Source organism: Cervus canadensis, chromosome 18 (assembly GCF_019320065.1).
Source record: "Cervus canadensis isolate Bull #8, Minnesota chromosome 18, ASM1932006v1, whole genome shotgun sequence".
Lineage (NCBI taxonomy): Eukaryota > Metazoa > Chordata > Mammalia > Artiodactyla > Cervidae > Cervus > Cervus canadensis.
Genome location: NC_057403.1, coordinates 24,801,478 through 24,829,309, shown reverse-complemented (window position 1 = coordinate 24,829,309; position 27,832 = coordinate 24,801,478). Strand labels below are relative to the sequence as shown.

General features: G+C 47.5%; 1 protein-coding gene across 1 annotated transcript; it reads left to right on the top strand.

Moving 5' to 3' along the window:
• SPINT2 (serine peptidase inhibitor, Kunitz type 2) lies at window positions 1–27,063 on the top strand. Its single transcript, XM_043436325.1, has 7 exons — window positions 1–580; window positions 19,242–19,412; window positions 22,659–22,712; window positions 24,014–24,067; window positions 24,619–24,780; window positions 25,066–25,104; window positions 26,416–27,063. Exons 1-7 carry the CDS (start codon window positions 475–477, stop codon window positions 26,580–26,582), a joined length of 753 nt encoding a protein of 250 aa, XP_043292260.1. The 5' UTR covers window positions 1–474; the 3' UTR covers window positions 26,583–27,063.
• Window positions 27,064–27,832: the final 769 nt, after the last annotated feature.

Below are 27,832 nucleotides of genomic sequence, written 5' to 3'. Positions count from 1 at the left end.
CCAGGGCGGGCTCACCTGCGCCTAGGGAGGAGCACGGCCGCTCAGGTGCAGGCTCCCTGCGCCTGCGCTCTACGCGTCCCGCCTCACCAGGTGCGCCCCGCCCTCTACCTGGCCTTCCACCTTCGATAGCTGCTTCGAGGCGGCCGCCATTACCTCTGGCGCCCACCGAGGGTCTGGGGGTGTGGTGGGGTTCTGAAGGGTAGAGGGAGTCCGGGGCGAGTGAGGAGCAGAGGAAATCATCGTGGGCACAGGAAGTAGAGTATCCGCACACCGAAAGACCGAGAAAAGGGCTTCCTGGAGATTTCCTGTGTGGCGAGGGCAGAGAAGCGCCCCACAGACCCCTACGAGCGCCCGCACCTGAACGCAAGGCCCTCCAGTGCGCGTGCGCAGCGAGGGTCTTCCCGCACCTGCTCGCGAGACCCCAACGACCAGAGGCTGGAGGCCTCTCCCCTGGGCTGCCGCGCGGAGTCCGTCATGGCGCAGCTCTCTGAGCCGAGGCGGTGCGGGGTGCTCCTCGCCCTGCTGGCATCGCTGCTCCTCTCCGGGGCTGGGGCGGCCGACGAAGAACGTGGCGTCCACGGTGAGGGCCTGAGCGGGTGTCCTGGGGGTTGTGGAGGGTCGAGAGGCCGAAGGCGGGGCGTTAGGGGCAGGGTGGAGGGGCTAAGTTGGGGAACGAGGAGGGCCGGGGCGAGGTCTGAGCAGGGGGAATTGGCGAGGGAGAAAGTTAGGGGGCGATTGGGTGAAGCTTAGGGGGGTGTAGTGGAGCCAGCCCTGCTGGATTGAACCTTGAGAAAGGGATTTGGGAGCCCTCGGGAGCGGGGACGGGTGGCAGAGTCCGGGCTGGGAAAAGTTTCCTGTAGAGGGGGGAGGAGACTGGCTGGGGCTGTTCACCAAGAAGGAGTGGCAGTGGCCTTTACTGTGGCCGGAAGGAGGTGAGGGACCGAATCGAAGACCGGCCTCTTCCTGCCAGCGAAAAAAAAGCCCAAGAAAGCCCGGGGTGGGGGGCCAGCCCCAGAGAACAGGGCTTGGGTTAGGGGACCTGTTGGCCTTTTAGTCTCTGGGAAGAAGCCTGCACCCTATGTTTTTGGATATTGGACCGCAGCCTCCTGAGACATCTTTCTGGGTTCAGTTGCATTAGAGCGCCTCCCAGAACAAAGGTGTTTCTCAGTGATACTCAAAGGAAAAGAAGAGCAAATATGTTCGGAGGGAAAACTTGTACGGGGTGCAAGGGGCGGGGATGGAGCGCCTCTTGGCTTAAGAATATTGGCGTTGAGAAGCTGGGCTTGAATTCGTCCTTAGAGGTTGGTGGAGGGTAAGACCCAGTTTAAACCTCTAAACTCTATGGTAGTTCGGCCTGAAAGATCTTTTTGAACAAGTGTTGGTTTAACTTTACTTCCTCAGACAAGCACAAGCAGATTTTGAAAATAATCCTCCTGAAAGAAGAATTCGCTGATTCAGCAAAACTTCTTGAGCTCCTGTTATGTGTCGGGGCAGTGCCTGGAACTGTGATACCATTTGTGACTCAGACAAGCCATGTCCTTGCACTTAGAGAGCCGATACTCTAGTGGGATAGACAGAGACAGGGAGTAAGCATTTAAATAAAGAGCACTTACCACAGTATTAAATTACTAAGACGTAATTGAACAGGAAGAAGCAGACAAACAGGGATGATGGGGGCCACTTTAGCTCATGTTCTCAGGGGAGGTCGCCCTGAGGACGGTGACAGCTGGGCTCTAACGTGAAGAAGGAACAAGTGGCAGCGACACAGAGGCCTCAGGGATGATTGTCCAGTTGGAAGTAGTGGAGTACAGAGACCTTGAAGCTGGAATGAGCTTGGTGGTATTTGAGGAAAGGACTGCCAGGGCTACTGGAGCAGGGGTGTGTTGGGAGGGGGAGGTGGGAGATTGGAAGAGGAGGCCAGGTGGGGAAAGCAGACAGGAACCAGGTGACTTTACAAGCCAGCATTTTGGATGGAAAGAGAAAGCATTGATGTTTGTACACCAAGTCGTCACCTGTGGTGACTTCTAAGACTTATTTTCCCTGTGCCCAAGGCAGAGAGGAAAAAGTGAGTTGAGGGCCTGTGGGGAGAGATTCAGCTCCAGGGAATTAGGAATGCAGGTGTTGATCATTCTTGTGATCTGAACTAGAATTTGTCAGCCTTTCTGGACTCTTTTTAGATAGATATACTCCTCAGTAGGTGGAATTCTCCAGGCAAGGATACTGAAGTGGGTAGCCATTCCCTTCTCCAGGGGATCTTCCCAACCCAGGGATCAAACCCGGGGCTACTGCATTGTAGGCTAGATTCTTTACCATCTGAGCCATCAGGGAAACCCATACCTTCCAGTTACCTGGCCTGCAATTTTTATCAAAACTGAGTTTGGGGATAACATCTATTGCTTGCTTTGAGCACTTATGCACTATTTAGTCCTTGAAACAACTTGGTTTGGCGTTGAAGATACAAATCTTGCCTAAGGCCACACATTAGTAATTGACAAAGCTGGGTCTGGCTACAGAGATCTTTTCTGCTTGTTCCCAGTGGTTTTCCCAGCTGCTGTAGCTGGCTGGACCTCCTGACCTTTCAGAAGTATTCCTATCTGGCTGGGTAAACTAATGCCCTTGCTTATCTGAAGTTCTGTTTGTATGAGAGCTTTCAACAGCTTATTTGGAGACAAGAAGTAGTTTTTATCCCTCTGCCCACCTTCTGACTGCTTTGATTTTTCTCAGGAAGCAAAGTCGTCCACTAAGAGTGAGGTGTTTCTCCAGCCACACACAACTGCACAGTTACCTCCGGATGAATATAATGGAGGAAGGGGGAGTGTGTAAGGGGGTGATCATAATGGTTGGTCAAGGAACAATCTATGTGAAGATATGAGGGGGCTGAGGGGTAGTGGAAAGGTGGTAAGACCAGTGAGTTATTGGACCTGAGGTTTTGAAAAGAATGAACTAGGAAGATAAACTACGCTCGGCAGTGAGGGAGACCCATGAAGCTGAGGTTCTGAAGGGTCTAAGGGAGCGGCTGTGGGGAGGGCAAGATCACTGGAGGAGAGGAGGTCTAGGAACCAAGAGGCCAGGATGGTTGGAGGAGCACCTGTGTAGATACAGAAATCACCAAGAATGGTGATAAGAGTCACAGTGGGAGTGACAGGGAGCTAAAATCAATGAAGAAACAAGATGGGGATGAGCTGGGTCAGCAAATGACGCACAGGGTGGGATATGATTTACTCCAATGACAAGGTTCATAACTGGGGTGTTGAGGGTGGAGGGAGAATGGTGTAGAAGCAGTGCCCACTTGCAAGGACACAAGAGAAGCCTCTCTTCAGGGGTGAGCTGGGTTCAGTTAGGGTAAGACTGTTCAGAGAAGAGATTGAGGGAATGAGAGGTTTTGCAGAAGATAGGCCATAAGTATCAGAGACTCCAGGAGTTGGGGGAAGGGAGATGGCCACAAAACAAGATGCATGGGGATGAAGGGTAACTCGGGAGTCTGAGGCTGGTGTGGTGATAAGCAAGTAGTAGGAGAGTCACATGGTGTCGAGACGGACAGTGTTGGTGGGACACCAACTGTCCCATTGTTGGTGGGACGGACAGCACTGGGTGGCAGAGGGCAGATAGGAAGGGGTGTGGAATGTAGTGGGCATTTCGAGGCACACCTCTGCAGGTGGAGGTGGGGGACAGCTGATACATCTCCGGGTGTTTGTAGCATCCAGGGAGAGGGCCAGTCTGCCGTGGAAACACACAGATTATAAACTGGCTGTTGAGACTTCCCTGGTGGTCTGGTGGTTAAGACCCCGCACTTCCCATGCAGGTTCGATTCCCGGTCGGGAAACTAAGATCTCACGTTCCATGTGGCACAGCCAAAACTTTTTTTAAATAAAAAATAAATAAAGCTATTAAAAAAAAAAAAACCCACCAAACTGGCTGTTCCCAGGAAGCCTCAGACAGGCTTTATGTGACTTGTAGAGTTTCTAGAATTGAGAATTTTTTTAGGAAATATTTTGATTTGGGGCTGTGCCTAAAAAATATGAAGATCTGGCGCAGTGTTCCCACATAGCACCCTGGGGTAGTGCCAAGTACTTCTTCTGAAAAGGACATAGACTGCTCTCTGTGTTTATTCACTTGGCCTGCCCTCTATATCTTCTGAGCGTTTGAGTTGTGACTCCCACATTACGAATATGCCCCATTTAGTAAACAAAGGTAGATAAAACATAATAGTTTATAAATTGTACAGTGCAGTGTGTGTATGTGTGTTATTATTCTCAGGGAACACCCCTTAACAGGTGGCCACAAATGTGCATGATTTTTCTCTCTTCTTGGGTGACAAGTCCTGGTATTCGGAGTGCCTGCAGATAAATAATTTTGATCAATACAAGGGCAAATAGTATATTCCTTTTCAGAATAGAACCTCAAAAATTCCTTTTGGGAGTGGTCAGTTAAATATAGTTCCTACTGCCAGTAACTTATACATGAGAACTTGTGTTAATGGTTCCTTGGCTCATAGCCCTTTGTTGATTGTTCTTGGGAATTTCCACTGGAGACAAGTGTGGCAGCATTTATGTGAAAGCCTCCAGCGCACTTTGAAGTGATCTTCTGTTTATTTTGTTTATTTATTTATTTATCTTTGGTTGCACTGGGTCTTTGCTGTTGGGCCCCAGCTTTCTCTAGTTGTGGCATTTGGGGGCTTCTCATTGCCGTGGTTTCTCGTTGCAGAGCACGGGCTCTAGAGCATGGGGACTTTGTTGCTCCATGGCATATGGGATCTTCCTGGACCAGGGATCGAACCCGTGTCCTCTGCATTGGCAGGTGAATTCTTAACTACTGGACCACCAGGAAAGTCCATGATCTTCCATTTGCATCAACTTCTTGAATTAATTAGTTTCTCCAGAACTTTGACTGAAAGACTGAACTTTCCAGTAAATCTCCAATAAGCATATTAATCACCACTCATTTCTCTTCTCCTCACCCCCGTGGGTAGTTGTAAACTGGGTAGTCAAAGAGAGGATGAGAGATAAGAGTGAAATTGCAGCTGGTGTTGGTGATCCGCTGAGAGGTCTCCAAAGTGGCATCTTATACTATTTTCATCCTTCATAGAAGCACTTGTTCTATTTTCAGGTAAGACAGGTTGGTTCCAGGACAGTTTGAAATATTTATTAACTGATTTATTCAACACAAACACCCACCAAGTACCAGGCACCGTTTTAGGCCCTGGAAACAAAGCACTGAATGAAACAGATGACAACCTCACCCCCGCCCCTGCCCCCAATCCATGACCGTTCACTGTAATGAGAGGAAGACAATACAGTAAGTAAACAATGAGTAGATACTTGGTAATGAGTACTATAAAGAAAAGTATGGAAGGGAGGAAAGATAAATTAGGAATTGGGGATTAACAGATACACTTTATATAAAATAAACAGCAAGGACCTACTGTATAGCCCAGGGAACTGTTGGTGCTGAAGATATTCAGTATCGCGTAATAACCTACAATGGACAAGAATCTGGCTGTAAACCTGAAACATTGTAAACAACTCTACTATTAAAAAGAGAAGAAAAGGAAGGTAAGGTTTGGTAGGTATGTTTAGTGCTAAAAACATGGCCTTTGAGGCTGAAATGGTGCCAATACTTAAAGAACATTGAAGGGTTTGCCTTCAGACCCACTGAGGGAAAGTGGACCCTTGCCCTGATCAGCATTTGAGAAGTCAGCCTGTAGTAGAGAAAGCCAGCCTGTGACCTGTTCCTCATTATACCTGTCTCCTGAGTCATTCGCAGCACTCAGGCTTGTCTTCAGGTATTTGGCCAGGCAGCCAAACCTCTGTTTACCATGTCCTGAGGCAGGGATGAGGTAGCCTGTGATTCATGTGAGGCAGGAGAGAACCCCTAAGGGGGTCACACTGAAATGACTTAATTAACCCCAGGAAGCTTTCATGGCCCATTGGTCACTGACTAATAAGGAGTTCACAAATGACCACAGAAGCATTAGTATGTGGATTATGGACCTCCTTTTTTGATGCTGATCACAAATGTCATTTCACTTGTTTCTGACAAGATAGTTTTGAAAACTCTAATGAAGGGATGCTGAGGCCCAGGAACTTTGAAGTTAAAGTTACTTGGAAGTTTATTTGAAGCACATTTTTCATTACTAGGAAGCCATTTTAGAAATGAGGCAAGTGTTTGAGATGGATCTCACCAGTGGGGTCCTGGGTTCCTGGCTTCAGAAGCCTGTGATTCTTTGTGTTTATTCCAGGGTCAGTCATTTAAAATCTAGGACATGTTCGGGAAGTGGGGTGGAATAATAGATAGTATAATAGTTTTTGACCTTTCAAAGGGCTACATATATGTCTGGGGTGTTAGTGGGGTGATTAGGGAAAATGTCTAAGAAGTCTCTGGGGGTGGGGGGTGATAATGGAAGAAAAGGTTGGGAAACATTGTTCTAGGTAGACAGCCCATTAGCTATAATCACTTTCTGGAAAATGGTTCCAGGTTTTTAAAAAGTTAAGAACCCCTGAATGTGAATTAACAGTTCAAAGTCCATGAAAAACTGAAATTACTGTTTCAAATTATTCAGATTGACCACTGTAATTCTAGTTACAGATTTAGGTAAGGGTAGAATTTATAGTCCTGCTTGAGTGATGAATATGAGGTGACAGTGGGTAGGAGTGGTGGCTGGCATTGTGATGATGGTTTATGGAATGTAAACCTTTATATCTAAATATTTTATATCTAAAATGCCAAGATTTTATATCTAAAACAAGATTTTATGAGCCTTACATTGTAAGTTGGGTTTGTCATTGTAAATGTTCTCTCCTCATAAATACCTAGGGGCTATTTTAAAGTTTCTGAATTACTTATCCTAATAATGACAACTTCCAGGCACCCGAACCTAGAGGAAGGCATGGTTAGTAATAGCTTTCTGTACTAGACGCAGAAGTCCTCAAGTATGTAGAACCTATCCAGCTAACCAAAACAGGTGGATTTATAGATCACCTTGAAATAAGACTGATTATAAAATAAATGTTAACTTTGGGATTTGGCCCAGCAGAATTAAAGCAGGGGTGAATATCTGCCTTCCTAGTATTTAGTACCTCTTCACTCACACAGAATGTGAGTCTCATTCCTTGATGAAAAGATGGCTTGAAGTCAAAATAGGTAACCAGCGCATAGTTTTTCTTATTTTCTTTTCTCTGACCTCTTAATCTCCAGATATTGCAGTGTTGCAGGACTTTACTGCAGATTAAAAGAAGGAATTTTATACCTTCAGGCAGGCATGGCAGGTGGTTGCACAGCAGAAGAGCAAAGGGAAAGAGTGATGGTTGGATTGCTTTTGTCAACTCACTGACTGATTTTCCCCTCTATCCTGGCAAGTCACCACCAGTCTAGTCTTCATAAAAATACACTACTTATTCAAAGCTTTGTGCCAAATGTTTTGAGCGTTTATAATTGAGTAAAAAATGCCTTTAATTTTTACAACACTCTTAATGATTGGTCCCAGTGTCAAAAAAGTCCCTTCCATTTGAGTCATTTTTAGAGATACATCTGCAAGTCCACAGAACTTATCTCAGTGGGACATATGGAGGGAAAACCTACTGAATCTCTGCTTTATTACTCACCAGTGAATTCAGGTTACATTGAGCAAATGCCCTTTCCCAGACAAGCCATTGCAAGATAGCCTCTAATACATGGTGCATTCCACAGCAGAAAGCAAAAGTCTAAGTCTCACAAGATGGGACTTACTGCTAACAAACTTTCAAAAAACATTTTTTTATAATAACTAGATCTAGAGTGGATATTAATCACACAGAGAGGCCTTCAACTGGGGCTGAGTTGTATTTATAATGTCCTCTGTTTGGTTCTCTTGCTAACATTCTTAGCTTTTGCCTTAATCTTGAAGGGATTTTAAAGAGAACACTCTCCTGTCTACTACAGAAAATATTTCTGATACAAGATGTGTGGTTTTTCCACATCAGGCAATTCTCAGCAGACTCAGAATGGGTGTCTGGCAATTTAACTCAATTCTGAATCTGCTGGAAGTGAGCACAGATCCTGCAGGTTAAGGACTCAGTCTCACAAGACTGCCCCTCTCCTTTCAGATGCCAATCAAAGGCCAAGGTTGTCATATGTCAGTTTCACCAACTTGAAATGTTCAAGAGTTCCCATGACCCTCTCAGATCCAGTTTGCTAGAATAGTCCACAGAACTCAGAGAAACACATTTACCAGTTTATTACAAAGGATACAAATGAATAGCCAGGTGAAGACAGAGGTCTGGAAGGATCCCCAGTGTCTGAGCTTCTGTCCTTATGGAGTTTGGGGTGAGCCACCCTTCTGGCATGTGGGTGTGTTCACCACCCTTTCAGTTGGGATATTTTATTGAAGCTTCATCATGTAGGCATGATTGATTATTAACTCAGACTCCCTGGAGAATAGGGGGTGGGGCTGAAAGTTCCAACCCTTTAATCTAGGCTTGGTTTTTCTAGTTCCCAGCCCTCATCCTTTTTGGGGGGTGGGGTGCTGTGCCACACAGCTTGTGGGATCTTAGTTCCCCAATCAGAGATTGAACTCCGGCCCACTGCAGTGAAAGGGTGGAGCCCTCACCACTGGACTGCCAGGGAATTCCCCCAGCCTCTATCCTGAAGTTCCTGAAACTTTCTAGGGCACCCCCAGCCACTATTCATCTCATTGGCATACAGTAAGACCATTGTGCCACTCCAGAGATTGCTGGGGTTTTAGTTCTTGTGTCAGAAAACCAAATATTAGAGTAGAACATGATATGGCACTCAAGAAATTCCAAGGGTGTTAGGAGCTCTCTATCAGGAACATGGGGTAGGGAGAGACCAAATACATATTTCTAATTATGTCACAGATATGATAGGTCTGTAATCAGAGCTTTGCCTTATCAAGGCTCCCAAGAGTCTGATTTAGAAACTCCAAGCCTCTAAAAAAAAGTTTTTTTTAATTAGCCCGACCTAAATCAGAAAATACAGGGCTTGCTGAATTGAAGAATGCTGGGTGCATTTTCCAGCTTTATTGAGAGGTTTACACATTTTTGTTTGTACTATTGTTTCCTTATTATGAATCAGGAAATGCATGTACAGGGAGGTTAGGAAAGCTGCCCCTCCCCCACACCCCCAACCCCAAACAGTGGGCAAGTAAGAGGCAGCCAGGGGCTCCTACACACACTGGTCCTTCACCAGGACAGCTTCCTGCAGGCCCTGTCCTCTAATCTGTCCCCTACATTTTGGCCAAATGATTTTCCTTATTGTGTCTCTTCCCAATACCAGAGCTTTTCCTCATTTCCTTTGTGCCCTGTGTGGCTTACAGCCCTTTGAATTTAGGGTGTGATTGTAGCAGCTTACCTTGTGTGGTTTTCTTTTTTTCCTTCTGTCCAAGCCAGTCTTGTGGCTCTAACTTAATCGTAAACCCCTGGAGGTCAGGGACTACCTTCCCAGTGGGTTCCTTCTATGTAGGCTGGCTATTCAGCTCAGTTTACCTTAGAGGGTTCCAGCTTATGCCACTGTACTTCCCAGGGTGGCTGTTAAGAACACCCCTTTCACTCTGAAAAGTGTCTTGATCAAAGGATAAATTGTATGATCACCCTATTCACATAGATGAGCTATTAACCAAACACTGTGTGCTAATCTGTGTTAATTTGCTTCTGTCATGTCCAACTCAGTGACCCTATGGACTGTAGCCCTCCAAGCTTCTCTGTCCATGGGATTCTCCAGGTAAGAATACTGGAGTGGGTTGCCATTTCCTCCTCCAGGGGATCTTCTTACATCTCCTGCATTGGCAGGTGGGTTCTTTACCACTAGTGCCACCTGGAAGCCCCATAACCAAACACTGGTGTGCCTAGTCACTGTTATATCGGACTCTTTGTGACCTCATGGACTGTGTAGCCTGCTGGGCTTCTCTGTCCATGGGGATTCTCCAGGCAAGTCTACTAGGGTGGGTTACCATGCCCTCTTCCTGGGGATCTTCCCAACCTAGGGATAGAACCCAGGTCTCCCGCATTGCAGGTGTATTCTTTACCATCTGAGCCACCAGGGAAGCCCAGGAATACTGGAGTGGGTAGACTAGCCCTTCTCCAGGGGATTTTCCCAACCCAGGAATTGAACCGAGGTCTCCTGCATTGCAGATGGATTCTTTACCAGCTGAGCTACCAGGGAAGGGTAGTTGCTTACTGTTCTCAAGATACTGGGGAATTTATTTAGTATGTTCAGTTTTATTTCGTTACTGTGAAAAATGTAACAATTTAAGCAAACAGGAGGGGTGACTGTAATCCACTATCTAGATAAAACTCTGAAAGAAAATAAGTTGTGAATTCATAAAACTACTCAAATTATCCTAAAAGATACAGATGAAAAAAAAAAACAAAACTGGAAAAGCTTCTCCCTCCTTTAGTCTCTTTTCCCTAAAGGAATATTCACACACATATTTAAATTAAAAGTTTAAAAAAAAATCATAATATTGCATGTAAACCATTCTTTTGCTTTTGTCTCCCTAGTTCTATACCAGCATATACGTAGTATGTGTGGATGTCTCACAAGTTTCTTCACCAGCCTAACAGGGTGTTCATGAAAAATTCAATGGTGAATTTTCAGCTACTGTAGGTTTGTGCATAGCAAGCCCTTCGTTGGGTATGGTAATAGTTGCCCCTGTTCTTTGAAACTCAATAGCTAATTTGCTTTTCAGTACTGAGGAGTGAAGTGTATTCTGTCCTCTTTTTTTTTTTTGGTGTAAAGTAATATTTTCACATGTCTGAGTAGTATTGTAGCAAATCATTTCCTGTTGGCCATTATCCTTTGAATTCTAAGTGGCTTTCATGAAACAAGTAGAGCTGCTTTTAGTGATGGAAGGGTGTGTTGTCATAAGAAATGTGAGCCTTCGGAGTCTATGTGATAGCTTCTGACCACACATATAGGACTTGCTGAGTTCTGTGACATGATGGGGGGAGGGGTAAGTGTGGAAAATCTGAGCAGGGTGTTTTTATAAACACTCTCTAAAGAGCTGATTGGCAAACTCCAGCTCATGGCCACTGCATACATACAGCCGGCACACTAAGTATGGCTTCTGCTTTTATTTTTTTTTGGCTGGAGGGTGGGGGGCCTGCTGTGCCGGGTCTTCATTGTGGGGCACTTGGGCTTTCTCTAGTTGAGGAGATTGGGCTTCAGTAGTTGCCACCCCTGGGCTTAGTCCCCCCACGGCATGTGGGATCTTAGTTCCTGGACCACAGAATCAAACCTATGTAGTCTGCATTGGCAAGCAGATTCTTAACTACTGGATCACCAGGGAAGTCCCTTTAATAGTTGAAAAAGATCACAAGAATAGTTTAAGGCATAAAAATTATGTGAAATCAATTTTTATTGGAACGCCAGTCAGGGTCATTTATTTACATATTACCTCAGACTGCTTCCGTGCCGTAATGACAGAGTTGACTCGTTAGACTGTGTGAGCCGTGAAGCTTGAGATAAAGGCAGTCCTTGGTTTGCATGGTTTTCAACATGCACAGGTTTCAGTTACTGCAATATTCTAACAGTACTTGGATACCAAACGCGTTCCAGCTGCTAGCTTTTCAGTCCCAAGTCACTGGGTACGTGAGACACACGCGTGGTACCTGGCCACTGCGCATGCGTCATTCAGTCCATACACAGCAAAGCATGCAGTTGTGTTGTCTCCTTGCTCCACAGAAAATGCGGCAGTTTACAAAAATGATTGATCGATAAAGGAAATTGGGCCAAAATAGACCAAAGTGTAGCAAAGAAGAGAAGTGATAACGCTGGAAGTGAAATTCCAGTTGAGCATAAATGGAGTGATCAGAGGATGAGCCAGCTGTGGGAGTGGGCACTGCCGCCATCTGAGACCGGTGTGCAGTCAGAGGAGCTCACAGACAGACGTGAAGAAATTAGTTGTGACAAAAAAGGATGGTGTTCCTGTGTATGGAAGTGACACTGGCTGAACCTTGGACAGAATGCCAGGCAACTCTCAGGGCAATTTCATGGCATTGATAGAGCAAAGGATAAAAGGTTAGAAGCTGACCCAAACCTAGAGAGAGGTGTGACACTTATTCTAAGGTGAACTGAAAAGAAACTGGCTTCATATCAGTGTGTATGTGACCAAAGACCTTCACAAGTACTGTTGACACTACTCTTGGTGAATTTGCTTGCTCAGTTGTGTCCTACTCTTTGTGACCCCATGGACTATACAGTCCATGGAGTTTTCCAGGCCAGAATACTGGAGTGGTTAGTCTTTCCCTTCTCCAGGGGATCTTCCCAACCCAGGGATCGAACCCAGGTCTCCAGCATTGCAGATGGATTTTTTACCAACTGAGCCACAAAGGAAGCCCCTTGGTGAGTTACTTATTTACAAAGAAAATTAACACTTCAATTCTCAAGTTTCTAATGTTTTAACTTACAGTGAACTAAATAAATACTCATTTTGTTATTTTTTATCCTATACATTTATAACCCACATTTTTTTTTTGTCATGGAACAGTCATAATTTTTTCCATTGCTTTGCCTGATTTCACACTATTCTGGCTGTATTTACTATTTGGCCCATCTTTAAAAAGTTTATTGATGTTTGCTGTAGAGAAAACAGATCGGGGGAAGAGAAAGACCATTTCATGAGTGGGTCCGAGCTTGTGAGATGATCCATGGCTTTCTTTTTTTTTTTCTGATCCAGGGTTTTCTTATTAGGAAACAGTGAGGCAGTAAGTTGGTGTTTTTCAATGTATAGCACCCACAGGAGTAAAAAGTGTATCAAGGACTAGAATCCCAGGAGAGTTATTTTTGCTTGTTTTGTAAGTAAACTGACTCTGAATGGGTATTAAAAACATGAATAAAAGAAAATGCTAAGTTCAAGGTGGTTGTTAATTTAGGGGAGAGAGACCAAGTGGAATTGAAGTGAGGGGGTACACAAAGGGTTTCAGCTGTCATGTTTGGTCCTTAAAATGTTAGAATTTCATAAAGCTGAGAAGTCGGTATACCAGTGTTGTGACATTTTCTGTAGTTCTCAAAATACTTGAGGAGAAGGCAATGGCACCCCACTCCAGTACTCTTGCCTGGAAAATCCCATGGATGGAGGAGCCTGGTGGGCTGCCGTCTATGGGGAAGCACAGAGTCGGACACGACTGAAGTGATTTAGCAGCAGCAGCAGCAGCAGTAGCAAAATATTTGAAATATATTAAACTCTTCAGTAGGGACAGCTGTAATTGTGCATTTCTGAAGAATGATTGGATACCATTTTCTGAAGCCTGTAAAATTAGGTTGGGTTAGTAGTGCCTCGGAGCTTAAAATGTCTGTGATGTTCTTGCTGGAAGGTAGTAGCAGGTCATTCTAGCACGGAGAGTGAAGTAGAGCACGTCTGAGCCATTGGCTCGTTCTCGTTATTTTGGTTAAAGTTCAAATGACTTCAGAACCAGAGAAACCTGTTTTCTATGACAAAGACCTGTCTGTTTGGCAATTTTGTAACAGCTAATGTTCAAAATGCCTGCCAGGGTTTTGTAACTTAGATTCATATTTCAGATAATGTGTGACTTTAACCATTTTTGATGCTTTTCCAAGACAGCATTACTGTTTACCAAAGCCAGGAATTCCATTTTTACATATTCTGAAGCAAGTGTACCCAAATTTGGCGCCCCTCAGCTTTTCCCCCTATTTTTTTTTTTCTTCTTTTTTACCCTCTATTTTTCCTTCCGTTTTGAAAACTCACAGAACGTATTTTGCCGTAGCATTTTTGAGCATAGAAATAGGACTTGAAACACGTTTTTCATGATTGTTTCCCAAAACTATTCTGAGACCAAAATGTCCTCTCTTAACAGTAACAGTTATTAAGGAATAACTTCCTGAAAATTGTCCAGCCAAGTCCCCTCAGCCTGGGGCAGTTCTTTGGTATGGTGCTATCAGTGACCCTGTCAGTGTGGCCGTAAAAAGACCTAGCAGAAGGCCTGGCCTTGGTGAACCCTCCAGTTGTGATGAAGCCTTAAGGAATGTTTTGGCTTTTAGGCAACTTCAGTGTCTTGTTTTTCCCACTGCCTGTCACTATAGTGGCTTTTCTTTCTTTCCATCAAAGGGGTCCTTAAGTTTGTGCTTGAGCTGTCTGATCAGACCTGTTTGATTTCAGATCCAGCTCTGCTGCTTGCTTTGGTTAACCTGCCCAGAGTGTTCCCATTTGTAAAGGGAGGTGGGCGTTACTGCATGAGTCACAGTTTTTATCATGACTATTAGAAATCGTGCACATAATGTGCCCAGCATCTAGCTTAGTGAAGGCAGTGAAATGGAGTGTCAAGAAATAATCCATGCTCTGCATTTTGATTTTAAGCTGAGTCTACCAAAGATAGTATTCTGACTTTTTGGGAGTTTTTTCTAAGGAAGGTGATAAGTCATGGAAGTCATCTTACACACTAAAGTATTTCTGGCTCTTTGTACAAGCTTTTTGGAGAGCAACAGAAGAGAGAATGCATCGATGTGATTTGGAGTGAGGTGAAGAACATGTGGCCTGTGTTTCCTAAAGGAACATTCTCTCCTTTGAAACAAAACCAACCAACCAAACAAAAACAACCACTTTTTTCATAAGATCATTTCCTTAAGCCTAGAGAGTAAAAATGTGTATCGTAGAAGCTGAAAAGCAATTTAGTTAGGAAAGGCATGCAACGAAATGGACTCTTCTCCATTTGACAAGGAGCCTCCCTCCTCACAGAAGGTACTCTGTCTCGACACAGTAGTTGTGTGGTTAAATTTCATCTTGGTTGAACCTAGGTTTGGCCAACTAATCTGCTACTTTGAGCTCTTTTACTCTAGTCAAATTTATTTTAAAAAGAGATTAGCTTCTTTCTGTTTTTATTACAGGAATTTTCAAGTGTACACGAAGTAGTGGAAGCAGGTTTATGACCTCCCATAGATCATCACTCAGCTTCAACAATTGTCAACATGATGTCTTTCCATATATACTGCGTTTTTAGTGCAGGAGGTGTGTGTGTTAGTCGTTCAGTCGTGTCTGACTCTTTGTGACCCCATGGACTGCAGCCCACCAGGCTTCTCTATCCATGGAGTTTTACAGGCAAGAGTACTGGAGTGGGTAGTCATTTCCTTCTCTAGGAGATCTTCCAGCCCCACGGATTGAATCCAGGTCTCCTGCACTGCAGGCAAATTCTCTACCCACTGAGTTTCTCTTAATAAACAGACATTTCTAAATTCCCTGGGACAAAAATGAAGCCACCCCCATCCCCTCCTACCCCACCCAAGGAACCTGAAAATAAGGCTGCTTCCAAAACTTAAACCATGAGGTCAGTGTGTGATCATTGACAGCAGATGTGAGCAGCTGAGACAGAATGGCCTCTCAGTCCCACAAAGTTTGTAACGAAGGAACCATCACATCTACAGAAAGAGCATTCCAGTCAGGAAGAGGCATCGGTTCGTGGTGGCAGTCAGAAAAGTAAGTGTTCAGATGCAGACCTTGACCACACTCTCTTGACCAAAATGCGTCCTGAGCCGTCTCCTGAGAGCCTGTAGTCTGCCTGATAGATCCCAGTAGAGTGGATCTTCACAGGAATCCTCCAGAAAACTGCCTTACTCAGATGCCAGGTGACCTGCTCCATGTCAGCTGGCTTTCCGAGGTGGTATGTTGGCACACATCCGCCCTGCTGGACAGTTAATTTTCTCAGGATCCTCAGTGTGCTTTGTTAGCGAGATCAGCATCCCTGCGCTTCTTCAGCCCTGGGGCGCTAGGAGTGCCTGTCTGAGCCTGCAAAGAGGCCGATTCCAGGCAGTGTTTATTTCACCAGGGTAACTGCCGTCCATCCCTGGATAAGCTTTCTCCCTCCTCCTCTTTATGCACCCTCAGGCTTCTGTACCTGCACAGAACATCTGGCAGAAGTATCTGGCATCCTTGCTTATGATAAGCCACCCAGTGCCCACTCTGTACTGCGGTCGCCCTGCTGCGTTCTCTGCTGTGGTATCTGACAGTTCATGGCAACCCTGCCTTCAGCTCCGTTCGGCCCCTATCAGGTGTTTGTTTCAACTGAGACGTTAATTTACATTCCGCACAGTCAACCCATTTAAAGCACACAGTTCCTTTTTCAGGTGTTTTTGTTTAAAAGACCATACCCAAAGCTGTTGGAAGTTTTGCTTTTGTTTTAGATTTGAAGGGTTTGTTAACAAAAGAAACCTTTATTTGTCACACACAATAAACAATTTCAGTATTTAATAGAGGGTTATTTAACTTAATTTTACTATACAGTCATTAAAAGAAAAGAGAAATAGAAACAATAGAGAAGACTAACAGTGTGTATGTACATCACCAAATTGGGCCCACCAGCATTCAGACTTAAACAGCGCTGGGAAGTTGCTTGTTAACAGCAGCCTGGAGACAGTGCATCCACTTTGTTGATGAGACTGCAAATTGCAGTTTTGGGGGGCTCCCACTTGTAATCCCAGGTCGCAAACTGATATCCTGATCAGCTTGCCTGCAAAATTGTAGCTCTGGTTTTAAGTTTTGCAGTGCTTTTTGTTTCACCTTGTGAGCCACAAGATTTTCTGGACCCCAGGGGGGCTGGCCGAGACCCACTCCCTCTCTCATCTAAAGTGCCTCTTGAGTTGCTGGTAACAGTTGGTGTTTTTGCAAGCAGGCCGGTCGTCTAGGCAGGGTCAGGAGTCAGTCAGAGGCCTGCTCTCCTGCTTCTGAAGCCTGAACAAGACTACTTCCATTTTCATTTCCCTAACAGCTGCTCGGGAAGCAAGGACACCAAGCAGTCAGTGATCCCCAAGGCTCTCAGCTTGCCAGGGCACTGGATAGGCAGTTGCCAAGCCTTGGCAGCAGCTGGGGGCCTCTGCCCTAATGTTTTCAGTCCGCGGTCATGAGGCTCCTGTCTGGGTCCTTTCCAGCTTGTCTTGTTGATAGCAGAGCTGCTTCTGGCCTTTGACAGCCTGGTGGGTCGGGCAGAAACGCGCACCAGAGAACTCTTCTGCTGCGTCTTCCCTGGGCCTTGTTGATTGTTTTGTGACTTTCGGCACATTGTCAAAAGTACGTGTTCCGCGTACACACCCAGCTGGTTCTGGTTGATGCAGTTATATGGACAAAAGGTGTCTGGGCCTATTTAAAACAACAACAGCAACAAACAAAACTGATTTATTATTTACATACCATAAAATCAGTTGTTAGAGGCATAAACCCAATGGCCTCTGGTACATGAACAGAGTTGTACAACCATCCCCACAATCCAATTTTAGAACATTTCCAGCATCCCCATTTGCAGTCACTCTCCACCATCCCAACCCACCCCCGCCAGCACCAGGCAAACACTAATCTTACTTCCTGTCTCTCTTGATTTGCCTTTTTTGGACATACCGTATGATTCCATTCATATGAAGTGTCCAGATAAGGTACTTTTTAGCTGATGATTTCAGTGATGGTTACTTGCACATTAACAAAAGATTTTTTTACTTCAGAGTATGCTTTTTCTGCTCTGCTAGTTACCTGTGATTTATTGGAGTTCCTTGGGGATGTTTGTTTGTTTTGCATAGTACCAACCTTTTTTGTCCATAGTTAGATGTTTTGTGGAATGTTTGGTTTCCTGCCCATTGTTGTGATGTATTTTAGGAGATGCAGCAGAAGCACAAATCCTGCTCTCTGTGCTTTGAAAGGCATCCCCTCAGTGAGATAAACCTAGCCAGGCTGAGAACAACTAGGGAGGAGTCATTGGCAACATATAACCCAAGTTCTGGGCCCTGGGATGGTTTTATTTGAGCTGTTTATGAAGTACCCTGTGCTGGGCCCGAGGCAGGTTGCAGTTCCCTTATGCAAGAAGGCAGAGATGTAGGGCTTCCCGGGTGGCTTTGGACTTCCCTGATGGCTTAGATGGTAAAGCGTCTGCCTACAGTGTGGAAGACCTGGGTTTGATTCCTGGGTCAGGAAGATCCTCTGGAGAAGGAAATGGCAACCCACTCCAGTACTCTTGCCTGGAAGATCCCATGGACGGAGGAACATGGTAGGCTGCAGTGCATGGGGTTGCAAAGAGCTGGACACAACTTCACTTCAGAGGTGTAGGAGACCAGGGTGGAGGGAGAGGTGATGTCGGCTCGTGATCCCAGAAAGGGGTGATATGGTGGTGCAGAGCATACATTGAACCACGTGGTCAGGTGACTCCCTTTTCAAGTTGCTTTCAATCCTCCTAACTCCTCCAGAAGAAAGGGCCATTCTAGTAAAGGTGTTGTCTCCAGCACTTGTTTTCTCTCCCTTTTCAAGAGAGAGAGCAGAGGGACTTCCCTGGTGGTCCAGTGGCTAAGAATCTACCTGTCAACGCTGGGGACATGGCTTCGATCCCTGCTCTAGGAGGATCCCATATGTTGTGGGGGCAGCTACGTCCATGGACTGCAACTACTGAGCCCGTGTTCTAGGGCCTGTGAGCCCAGACATGAGACGCCCAAGCGTTGGAACTAGAGAGTAACCCCTGCTTGCCACAACTAGAGAAAACCTGTGTGCAACAGCAAAGACCCAACTCAGCCAGAAATAATTAATATTTAAAAAGAGAGAGAGCAGATCTCTAGGCTTTCTGTAGACAAATGTATCTGGCTGGAATTTTATAACTTTGTTCTGTTTCCCTTGTACCAAAGCGGGGCCAGGTTTGGGGGCACCTTTTAACCCTGGACCATCAAGATAGACGCTGGAAGAAAGGAGTGACCTGAGTTGCCTTTGAAGGGTCGGCAGTGGGGGGAACTAACATTCGGGAGCTTCTTTCTGAGGCTCTGGTAACTCGATTATGAAGTGGCCAGTCCTGGCAGAGAGTAGACAGGAAGAGTTAGGAAGGGTCCTGCTGGGGTGCTGAGTGCACCGCGCTGTGTGCGTCCTTCCTGACCGCACATTGCCAGCTCTGGCCTTTGAGTGCTAAGCTCCCCTTGGCCCAGTGAGACGGGCACATATCCAGAAGGATCCTGCAGTCTGGTGGTCTGCCTCTGAAGTCCAGCTTCTGTACGGGGTGTGTGTGTGTTTGATAACGGGGCAGGGACAGTATCGGCACACAGCTGACATTCAGTGCAGTCGGGTAGTTTGTATCTTTGTTGTCAGATGACGCCTTTCTTTCCTACACAAAGAAGGAATCCCTAAGCAGGTCTGATGGTGACACTTTAGAAACGGCCCATAGAGGAGCTGCTGGAACTTGAGATTCTGGAAAGCTGTGGGCCTCTTCCTCGAGGGCTGTGCATTTTCTCGCTTGCCCGAATTGCCCTGCTAAGCTAACTGGTCTCTGGTTGTGTTTTAGATTTTTGCCACCTTCCCAAGAAAGTGGGAAGATGCCGGGCCTCCTTCCCTCGGTGGTGGTACAATGTCACTGACGGATCCTGCCAGCAGTTTGTGTATGGAGGCTGTGACAGGAATGACAATAATTACATGACCAAGGAAGAGTGTCTTGCTAAGTGTGCTGGTGTCACAGGTAAGACAGTGCTGTTGGGGAGGTTTTATTATCTGTTGTTGTTTTTTGGTCATTAAGCTGTGTCTGACTCTTAGAGACCCCATGGACTGCAGCACGTCAGACTCCCCTGTCCTTCACTATCTCCTGGAGTTGGCTTAAATTCATGTCCACTGAGTTGGTGATGCTATCTAACTGTCTCATCCTCTGCCCCCTCTTCTTTTGCCTTCAGTCTTTCCCAACATCAGGATCTTTTCCAATGAGTCGGCTCTTTGCATCAGGTGGCCAAAGTATTGGAGCTTCAACATCAGTCTTTCTAATGAATACTGAGGGTTGATTTCCTTTAGGATTGACTGGTTTATTCTCCTTGCTGTTGAAAGGACTCTGAAGAGTGTTCTTTAGCACCACAATTCAAAAGCATCAATTCTTTGGCATTCAGCCTTCTTTATGGACCAACTCTCACATCCATATGTGACTATTGGAAAAACCAAGGCTTTGACTATACAGACCTTTGTCAACAAAGTGACGTCTCTGCTTTTTTAAAAAAAAATATTTATTCATTTGGCTGCATCAGGTGTTAGTTGCGGCATATGGGATGTAGTTCCCTGACCAGGAATCAAACCCAGACCCCCTGCACTGGGAGCGCTGAGTCCTAGTCACTAACCACCAGGGAAGTCCCTGTCTTTGCTTTGTAATATGCTGTCTAGGTTTGTCATAGCTTCCCTTCCAAGGAGCAAGCGTCTTTTAACTTCGTGTTATCTAGAGACACCTTATAAAGGTGTAGAAGTCTTTTGCTCTTCGCTAGTTCTTCATGGCTGAAACTGGAGATGTTTTTAAAAGCGGAAGAAACAGGCCCAATGTGAAGGTCACCCACACACGGTGGTTTCACAGCAGTACCCTTCCCCCTCTTCCCACCCCAGGTTCCTTCCTCCCACTAGTGAGCACACATCCCACGCCAGGTCTGCTCAGACAAGCGGCCCCCTTGCTCCCTGGGCGTTTGGGTTATTTTTACCTTTGGGACAAATGACTTGAGGAGCTCAGCCAGCCAGCTGAGTAATGAATCAAGTTAAAACTAGAACACACTTCTGGAATCCGTCCTTGTCCCAGCCTTCAGTGAGGACTTCCGTGCAGTCCTGTGGACCCTGTGAGCCTCCCAGTTTAAATAAAAACCTAAGCCCCACCACAGTATGTGCCAGCTCTGAACAGAGCCTCGGGGGACTCCTTGAGACCTGATGGCAGTGAGATGTTGGCCCTCTGGGACCCAATCCCTCCAAGTGTTCCAGAGACCCGAGTATTCAGCCAGCCAGACTGTCTGTTAAAGATTTTCACTGGCTGCCTCCTTAACATTGTCATGGGACTTCTTGCATCCTTTCCTGACAGTGTGGCATCGCTGGGGGCACCTGGATTATGATTATGGGCAGAAAGTGCTTGTGGCGCCCTCAGCGCTCTCGGCCCCACCAGCCTGGGGCCTGGGCCAGGCGTCTGTGCGTCCTCCTGCACCGGCTGTGCTCTCTGTTGGCTTTGAGCTCTGCATTCAGCAATCACATAAGTGGATTAAAGTTACGTGCATAAAGAGAGGACAGCAGCAGGGCCTTGGCTGTGGCCTGAGGTGTACAGCAATGCCCAGGCGCACGAGCCCGGCCGAGGCCCAGCGCCTGGAGGAGCGTGTTACTGATCTTTTCCTGCCCAGCGAGTGCTCAGCGCTCAGCACGTGTTCGGAGAGCCGGGGGACTGGTACTGTTCTTGGATTGTGAGTGAGCCCCTCATCTTTTAGGGGGTGACTGGCAACCTCACCAAGTGGTGAGTGAGGAAAATACCATTTATTGTATGTAACTTTCTATCATAAGCTGTGATCCAGTGTCAGGGAAGGAATTAAGGGGAAATGTTTTTTGCTACCTTTCCTGTCCTTTCCCTATCAAGAGTTCACAGTGTGGGACTTCCCTGGTGGTCCAGTGGTTAAGACCTCGCCTTGCAGTGCAGGGGGCACGAGTTAGATCCCTGGTAGGGGAGCTGAGATCCCACATGCCTCCTGGTCCAAAAAGACAAAGCGCAGAAAACAGAAGCAATATTGTAACACATTCAGTAAAGACTTTGAAAATGGTCCACATTAACAACAACAACAAAAAAAGAGTTGACAGTAGCAAATGTACATGCCGTTCTGGTTACTCTTTGGTTTCTCAGGGGGAAAGTTAAGTTTTAAGAACACAAGCAGTGAACAGCGGGCATAAGATAGAATGTCTCTGCTGAGGGCCATGGGGTGTAGTGTTTTGCTGGCAGAAGGCAGACAGCTGTCTTCCTAAAGGTCAGAGTCCGGCCCCAGCCTGGAGGTTCCAGAAAACTCATTTGCGGGCACCGGAGCATGGCTGCACGACACAGCTCCTGAGGCATTCTCTCGTGAGTCTGCAAGGAGAACTGGAATTGCCAGGGCGACGACTCGGCAACAAGTCACTCACGGAGTCCTTGCCAGCAGATTCCTTCTCGGGCAGGCAAACTCTGTGGGGAGCCAAATGATAATGAGAATGACAGTTCATTAACAACTAATTAATTAATTATAATGAGAACCAAAGTCACTGAAGGGACCAGGCTCTCTGATTTAGTCTACGCTTCAGTCTGTGTAGACAAAGCTCAGCCAGATTAGAAGATTGCTTGATGAGGGGTGGGGTGGAACCAGGGGAGCCGGTTTGTATGCAAGTGTGCGGTGGCGTCAGGTTAGACCAGCCCCCCGCCTCTGCACAGGGAGGGCTCCCTCCTGCACCCTGCCAGCCCTCCCTTTTTTGCACTTCCTTAAATGGCTGGCCTCTCCACCCACCCTCAGCTTTGTGTGTGTGAGAGAGAGAGAAAATATACATAGCATACAATTTACCGTGTTAACAGCTCCAAGTGCACGGGCTGGTGGCAGGAAGTGCATTCCCAGTGCTGAGCACGCCCTTCAGTTTTTAATTCTCTTCGTGAGTTAATACAGTTCAACAGGTTATTTGGCCCTGGAAGCCATTCTGTCTTTTTATAATGTCACTTCACACGTCTTTGCTCTGATTTCCAGCTAGTTGATCTTAACGTTTAACCCACAAGGACAGTCTTGGTTCCGTATTTTCCAGGTTCTGGCAGGTTTGTGGTCCAGCATGCACACTGGAGGGCCCACATAAAGGAGAAATGGGAGTCTCTGTGAGAGGCCCACAGGACCAGGCCTGCTCAGGGATGCAGCCTGTTTTGTTTCACCAGCGATCTTAGAGGTGCCCCTTCTCACTGTGCTGTTTGTTTGTCCCCTTGCAGAGAACACCGTCGATGAGCCGACCAGGGATAAAGCAGATTCTTCTGTCCCAAGTGGTAGGTTTTTAAAAAGACCCGGGATGGAATGAAGGCCATCCAGATGGGTAATGTGAAAGGACATTTGTCATTTGGGAGTTAGTACCACGGCTTCCTCCTCCTGGTTCTGTTGACGTAGAATTGGCAAGCTGAGTCTTCCAGCTTCTGGCTCCTTGCAGCCTCCCACCCTGGGGAGTTCGCATTGTCCTACGGACAGGAAGGGCTGAGGGATTCCACAGTGCTTCCTGGTGGACCTCCACTCCCTCTTGGGGGACAGGGGTGTGGCTACTGCTGCATGCGGCTCAGGCCCGAAGTCCCCACTCTCTGCCTGCTCTGCTGTCTTCACTGCCCAATCCCCGCTCCTTGCCACGTCCTTCTCCTTTGCTCTCTGTCATCCTTGCCGGTCCATCTCCCTCCCTGTGCTGAATCCTCTGTCCTCTGCCACCCCCGCCTCCCTTCCCACTGAAGTCCTTGATCTCTTTGTGTTAGCTTGCTTGTAGTGCTGAGAACAGCTTTTTTTTCTTCTTTATGCTTAAAGGACTCTGCCTCTAGAGCCTGGGGTGAGTGGTCCAGATGCACTAGCAAGGCCAGTCCCCAGGCAGTGGGTTCTGCTGGGTGAGTTCTGCTGTGAAGGGAGGGAGTCTGCCCCAACCAACTTTGAGGATGGCCCCAGTCAGCCAGTGACCACACACTGGTTGCAGTCTTGATTCTGGTCCTTTGACTCTAGCCTCAGCGTGGGCCTTTTAGCCATTTATGGTGGGCCATAAATGCGAGTAAGCATTTATTGGTTTAGCAGTCAACCAGTTGGCAGAATGCTGAGAGTTAAGCTTAGAGGCACTTCCCAGTTTCTCTAGGCTAGGATTCCTGTGACTGTCCTGGCCACCGCTTTGCCTGGGTTCATTGTTTATTCCTGGACTGGCCTCTGCGAGGTCATCCAGAGCCATAGGGTACTGGATTCATAACTCTGGTGTCTGTCCTATTTCAGAAGAAAATTTCCCCAAGAAAATAAGTGACTTCCTATACCTCTGGTCTTTCTCGTCAACCCAGAAATTGTGGCTGGGATTGGTTTCTGTAGTAACCTCTGACCTGCCGAGCAGCCCTCCCCATCCAGCCATGGTGCTGGAGGCGCTGTAGAGCGCATTAGGACTGAGAGGTGATGGAGCAGAGCTGCCCACAGAGAGGAGCCTACACTCCCTTCCTTCTGGGTGCCAGAGTGTCCACGCTCCCTCAGTGGGCCCCTTTCGACTCAGCCCCAGCTAGGTCACGTGTCCTGTGTCCATTCCGGCCTCCCTGACGGGGTCACATGGATGTTTGTGTTTCAGTTCCCAGAAGGCAGGATTCTGATGACCTCTCCGATGATATTTTCAGCTATGAAGGTACAACTTTTTAAAAAACATGTTTTCTTATTTAGTTGGGAATTGAGACACACTTGAGGGTTTCTACTGAGGATATTGTAGAGCAGGGCTTCCCGACCTTTCCTGGGTGTTAGGACTCACGAGAATGCCCTGGGGCAGCAGGAAGCAGAATGGGCCCACAGCATGCCCTTGGAGAAGTTTGCCCTGCCTGCCAGCAGCTGCACTGTGGGTGGGTAACTAGCTCTGCCTCCGAGCCCTGAGATTGAAATGAGGGGCCTGGTTCAGACCTCTCAGAGCTCACACAGGTTGAGTGCCTACAACAGTGACTGACATAGGGTACCTCCATATGTAGGGAACCTCCATAACTGTAGTCTGGTTATGCTACTATGTAAAGAGAAAGGTATCTGAAAATGTGGGCCAGACTAGCCATGTCTGCAATTAACCAGTTTCTTTTAGCAGAGAGAGGTTTTCCCCACAGGCCAGCAGCCGTATGACTGCTTGGGAGCATTCCAGCTCCAGTCATCTCTCCTGGGCCCTGCTAATTTGTACCCCCCGGGCTGTCTCGCTCCCAGAACACTGCATTGCCAAGGCTGTCACTGGGCCTTGCCGCGCAGCCTTCCCACGCTGGTACTTTAATGCCGAGAAGAACTCTTGTGATAACTTCATCTACGGAGGATGCCGGGGCAATAAAAACAACTACCGCTCCAAGGAGGAGTGCATGCAGCAATGCTTCGGTGAGTCTGCGTAGTGCCTCAATCCAATACACAGCCACGGGCAGGGGAACCCTCCCGAGAGGACCCCCATCCCTTTCCTCATCCTCTGGACTCTTACCCTCACCCTCCTCTGGCTTCGTAGTGGGGAGGGGGTGGCAAGGCCTCAGAACCGTCTGAAGGGCTGGAAGAAGTCACTTAGCTAGAGCTCCCCTCGAAGGCCCAGGACCAAGGGGAAGCCTCTGGTGGCTGCCGCTGTGAGCGAAGGAGGGCTGGGAGCTGACCTCAGGGTTGTGTGTTTTCTTCCAGGCAAGCAGTTGTATCCTGCCCTGCCCTTCGGCAGTAAAGGTAAACGGCCCCTCGCCCCCCTCCACCTGCCTGCCTGGACTCAACTCGGCTCTGTCTCTGTGGCCTCATGTTGTCTTGGACACATTGTCCTTCACTGTCCACGTCTTTTGTTAAAAAGTCACGTTTCTGCACGAGATTGGCTGGGCAGCTTGGAACACGCGGTAGATGTGTGTCCCGTGGTGCGATGTACATAAACAGGGGTTCGGAACGAGACCATCTCTTCCCAGCAGCCCCGAGGGCGACCGGGGGACACCACCTTGTGCTTAGGCATCTGGGATCTGCCACACACAGGCCTGAGATTGACTCCAGGTTTGGCGGGGAGCTTTGCTGCCCTGGGGTGTTCATCGTTGGTCCTGTGTGACACCGAGGAGGGTGGAAGGCCCTCGCTGTGGGTGGGCCATGGCCCCCACCAGCACTGTTGTCCCCACTGTCTGGTCTGGCGAGAAGGCTGGGCCTTCTCTTGCTTTTGTTTCTGATTCTGAGCCTTAATCATGGATGGTAGTGTTTGCACAAAAGACCTGCCACACTGGTTTGGCCTCTTTGCACCTGTTTCCTGTTCAGGAGCCCAGGTGTGGCCTGTGTGTCTGCCCTCCTTTAGAAAAAGAGGAATGAAGCTGGAACCTGGTTGGCCAGGCATCGGGATCTGGAGGGTGGGAGATGGGGAGGGAATTGACCCTGTCTGGTTCTGTGGCTATGTGGGGAGAGGGAGCTGGGCAACTGCCAGCGGACCACATTCCTTAAGGGGAGCCTCGCCTGAAGAAAAAGCATCTTAACTGACCAGTGGGACTGCAGTGGGGTAACCACTGTCAGATTTGCCTGGGCAATTAGGAGTGTGAGGGTCCCCTCCCGGCCCTGCTCTGAATAGACGCGTGCCCATCCCTCATTCCACAGGCCACGACCCCAGCAACCTGCAGGGCCACATCTTTCTCTGGGCTGGTTGGTGGGCGGGGTGGGGGGTGGGGTGTTTACACACCCACGCCAGAGATGGGTGCTTTTCCTGTATAAGTTGCCCCAGAGAGGTGGTAGGGAGATAGAGTTGAAGTGAGGATTTTTTTTTTGTTCAAAAAGAAGAAACACAAACAGCCATTCTGTCTGTGTGCACCTAGCATAGCACCTCCATTTTTTAGAAACCTATTTCTCAAGACTATAGGGACTCTCTTGAGGACTTGACTACCTGTCAGGCTTCCTGGGTTGGGGCGGGGGGACATGTGGCCCAAGGGGTGTTGGTCTTCCTCCTGAGCTCACGCGGACACCAGCTGTGGCCCCCTGGGGTCCCCCCTCCCAGTTCTGAGGCCTCTCTCTCATCCGCAGTGGTGGTCCTGGTGGGGCTGTTCGTGATGGTCCTGATCCTGTTGCTGGGAGCCTCCGTGGTCTGCCTGATCAGGCTGGCGCGGAGGAACCAGGAGCGCACCCTCCGTACCGTCTGGAGCTCTGCGGATGACAAGGAGCAGCTGGTGAAGAACTCTTACGTCCTGTGAACCCCCGTTGCCCAGGGGCTGCCCCCTTCCACCCCCTGCTGATGAAGAGAATCTGGGAAGGGAGGGGAGACGAGTGTTGAACGCATGTGTGCTTTTTCAAATAGAGTGATTGATTTGTGTTTGCGCGATCATTAGGGCTTTTGGTCTGTTTGTTCTTCCACAAGGTGAGAGGGCTGCTCCCTGGCCCCCCAGGTGGGTTTGCTTTAGAAGTCCTCTAAGTGAAGGGCTGTGCACAGTGCAGGTGGTCTGGCCTCCATCTGAGTCGGTTCCTCTTCGATTTCTTTCTTGGCTCCAGGTGTAGTTTTCTTTGCTTATGTTGAATCCTGTTGCCTCCTTTCCCATCACAATAGTGATGTTTTCAGAGTTTGTTGTTGTATTTTTTTAAGTAAGCAGAAACATGGTTTTTTTAAAATTAGGATTCTGAAAGGAAGAAGGTAAAATGTACAAGTTTAATAAAAAGGGGCCTTCCCATTTAAAAAAATATTCAGCACGTTCTTTCTTTATGGGACTGTTAATACAGACTCTGCCAAAGTATCCACAGGACTTGAGATGTCCCCATCCAGGAACAGACTGTAAGAAAACATCTTTCAGATCTTTTTGAATGAAATACATCTTATGTTACAACTGAGTGCTTATAAAGTTTCGCCAAACAACACTTAGCCTTACATCTGTGGTAAGCTCTGACGTTTTCTTTTTTTTTTTAGCTCTGATATTTTCTTACTCAGTTTCACTTTTAAAAAATTCTGGTCATACCATGCAGATTTTTTTTTTTTTAAATGACTCATTTTGGCATCCTTGATCTTCATCTTCCCTGCATGTCTGCAATCATCCCCAGGCCTCCCTCCATGACCCTGCATAGAAATGGGGACAGGGCACCACCAGGCTGAACTCTGCCTCCAGGCTTAGTCCCGATTCTGCGCCTGCCTGTGGGCACTCCCTTCCTCTCAAAGCCCCCTTTCTCCTCACCCTTCTCCTAGACACATAGTCCCAAACATGGGGCCCCGTCTGGGCAAGCCATGGGGTCAGGCAGGTAGACTGGGGCCTCCGCCTGCCTCAGTGACTCAGGAGGCTGGTCGCCGGCCTGGGAGTAGGTAGAGGTGCTGGGCCTGGCTGGGGGCCCACGCTGGGGGCCCACGCTACCCGACACAACAGTTCCAGATCTTGCTGTGGCCTCTCCTTGGAACAAAGAGACAATAAGCCCCGCTTTTCCTTGACCCTTCCTAGAAATCCCTTCAGGCCAAAGGCCACCC

Coding starts and splice junctions, on each gene's coding strand:
- SPINT2 (XM_043436325.1), top strand. CDS start 475: ATGGCGCAGCTCTCTGAGCCGAGGCGGTGCGGGGTGCTCCTCGCCCTG. Junction 24,781..25,065: donor GTGCATGCAGCAATGCTTCG/GTGAGTCTGCGT, acceptor GTTTTCTTCCAG/GCAAGCAGTTGTATCCTGCC. Junction 25,105..26,415: donor CCTGCCCTTCGGCAGTAAAG/GTAAACGGCCCC, acceptor TCTCATCCGCAG/TGGTGGTCCTGGTGGGGCTG.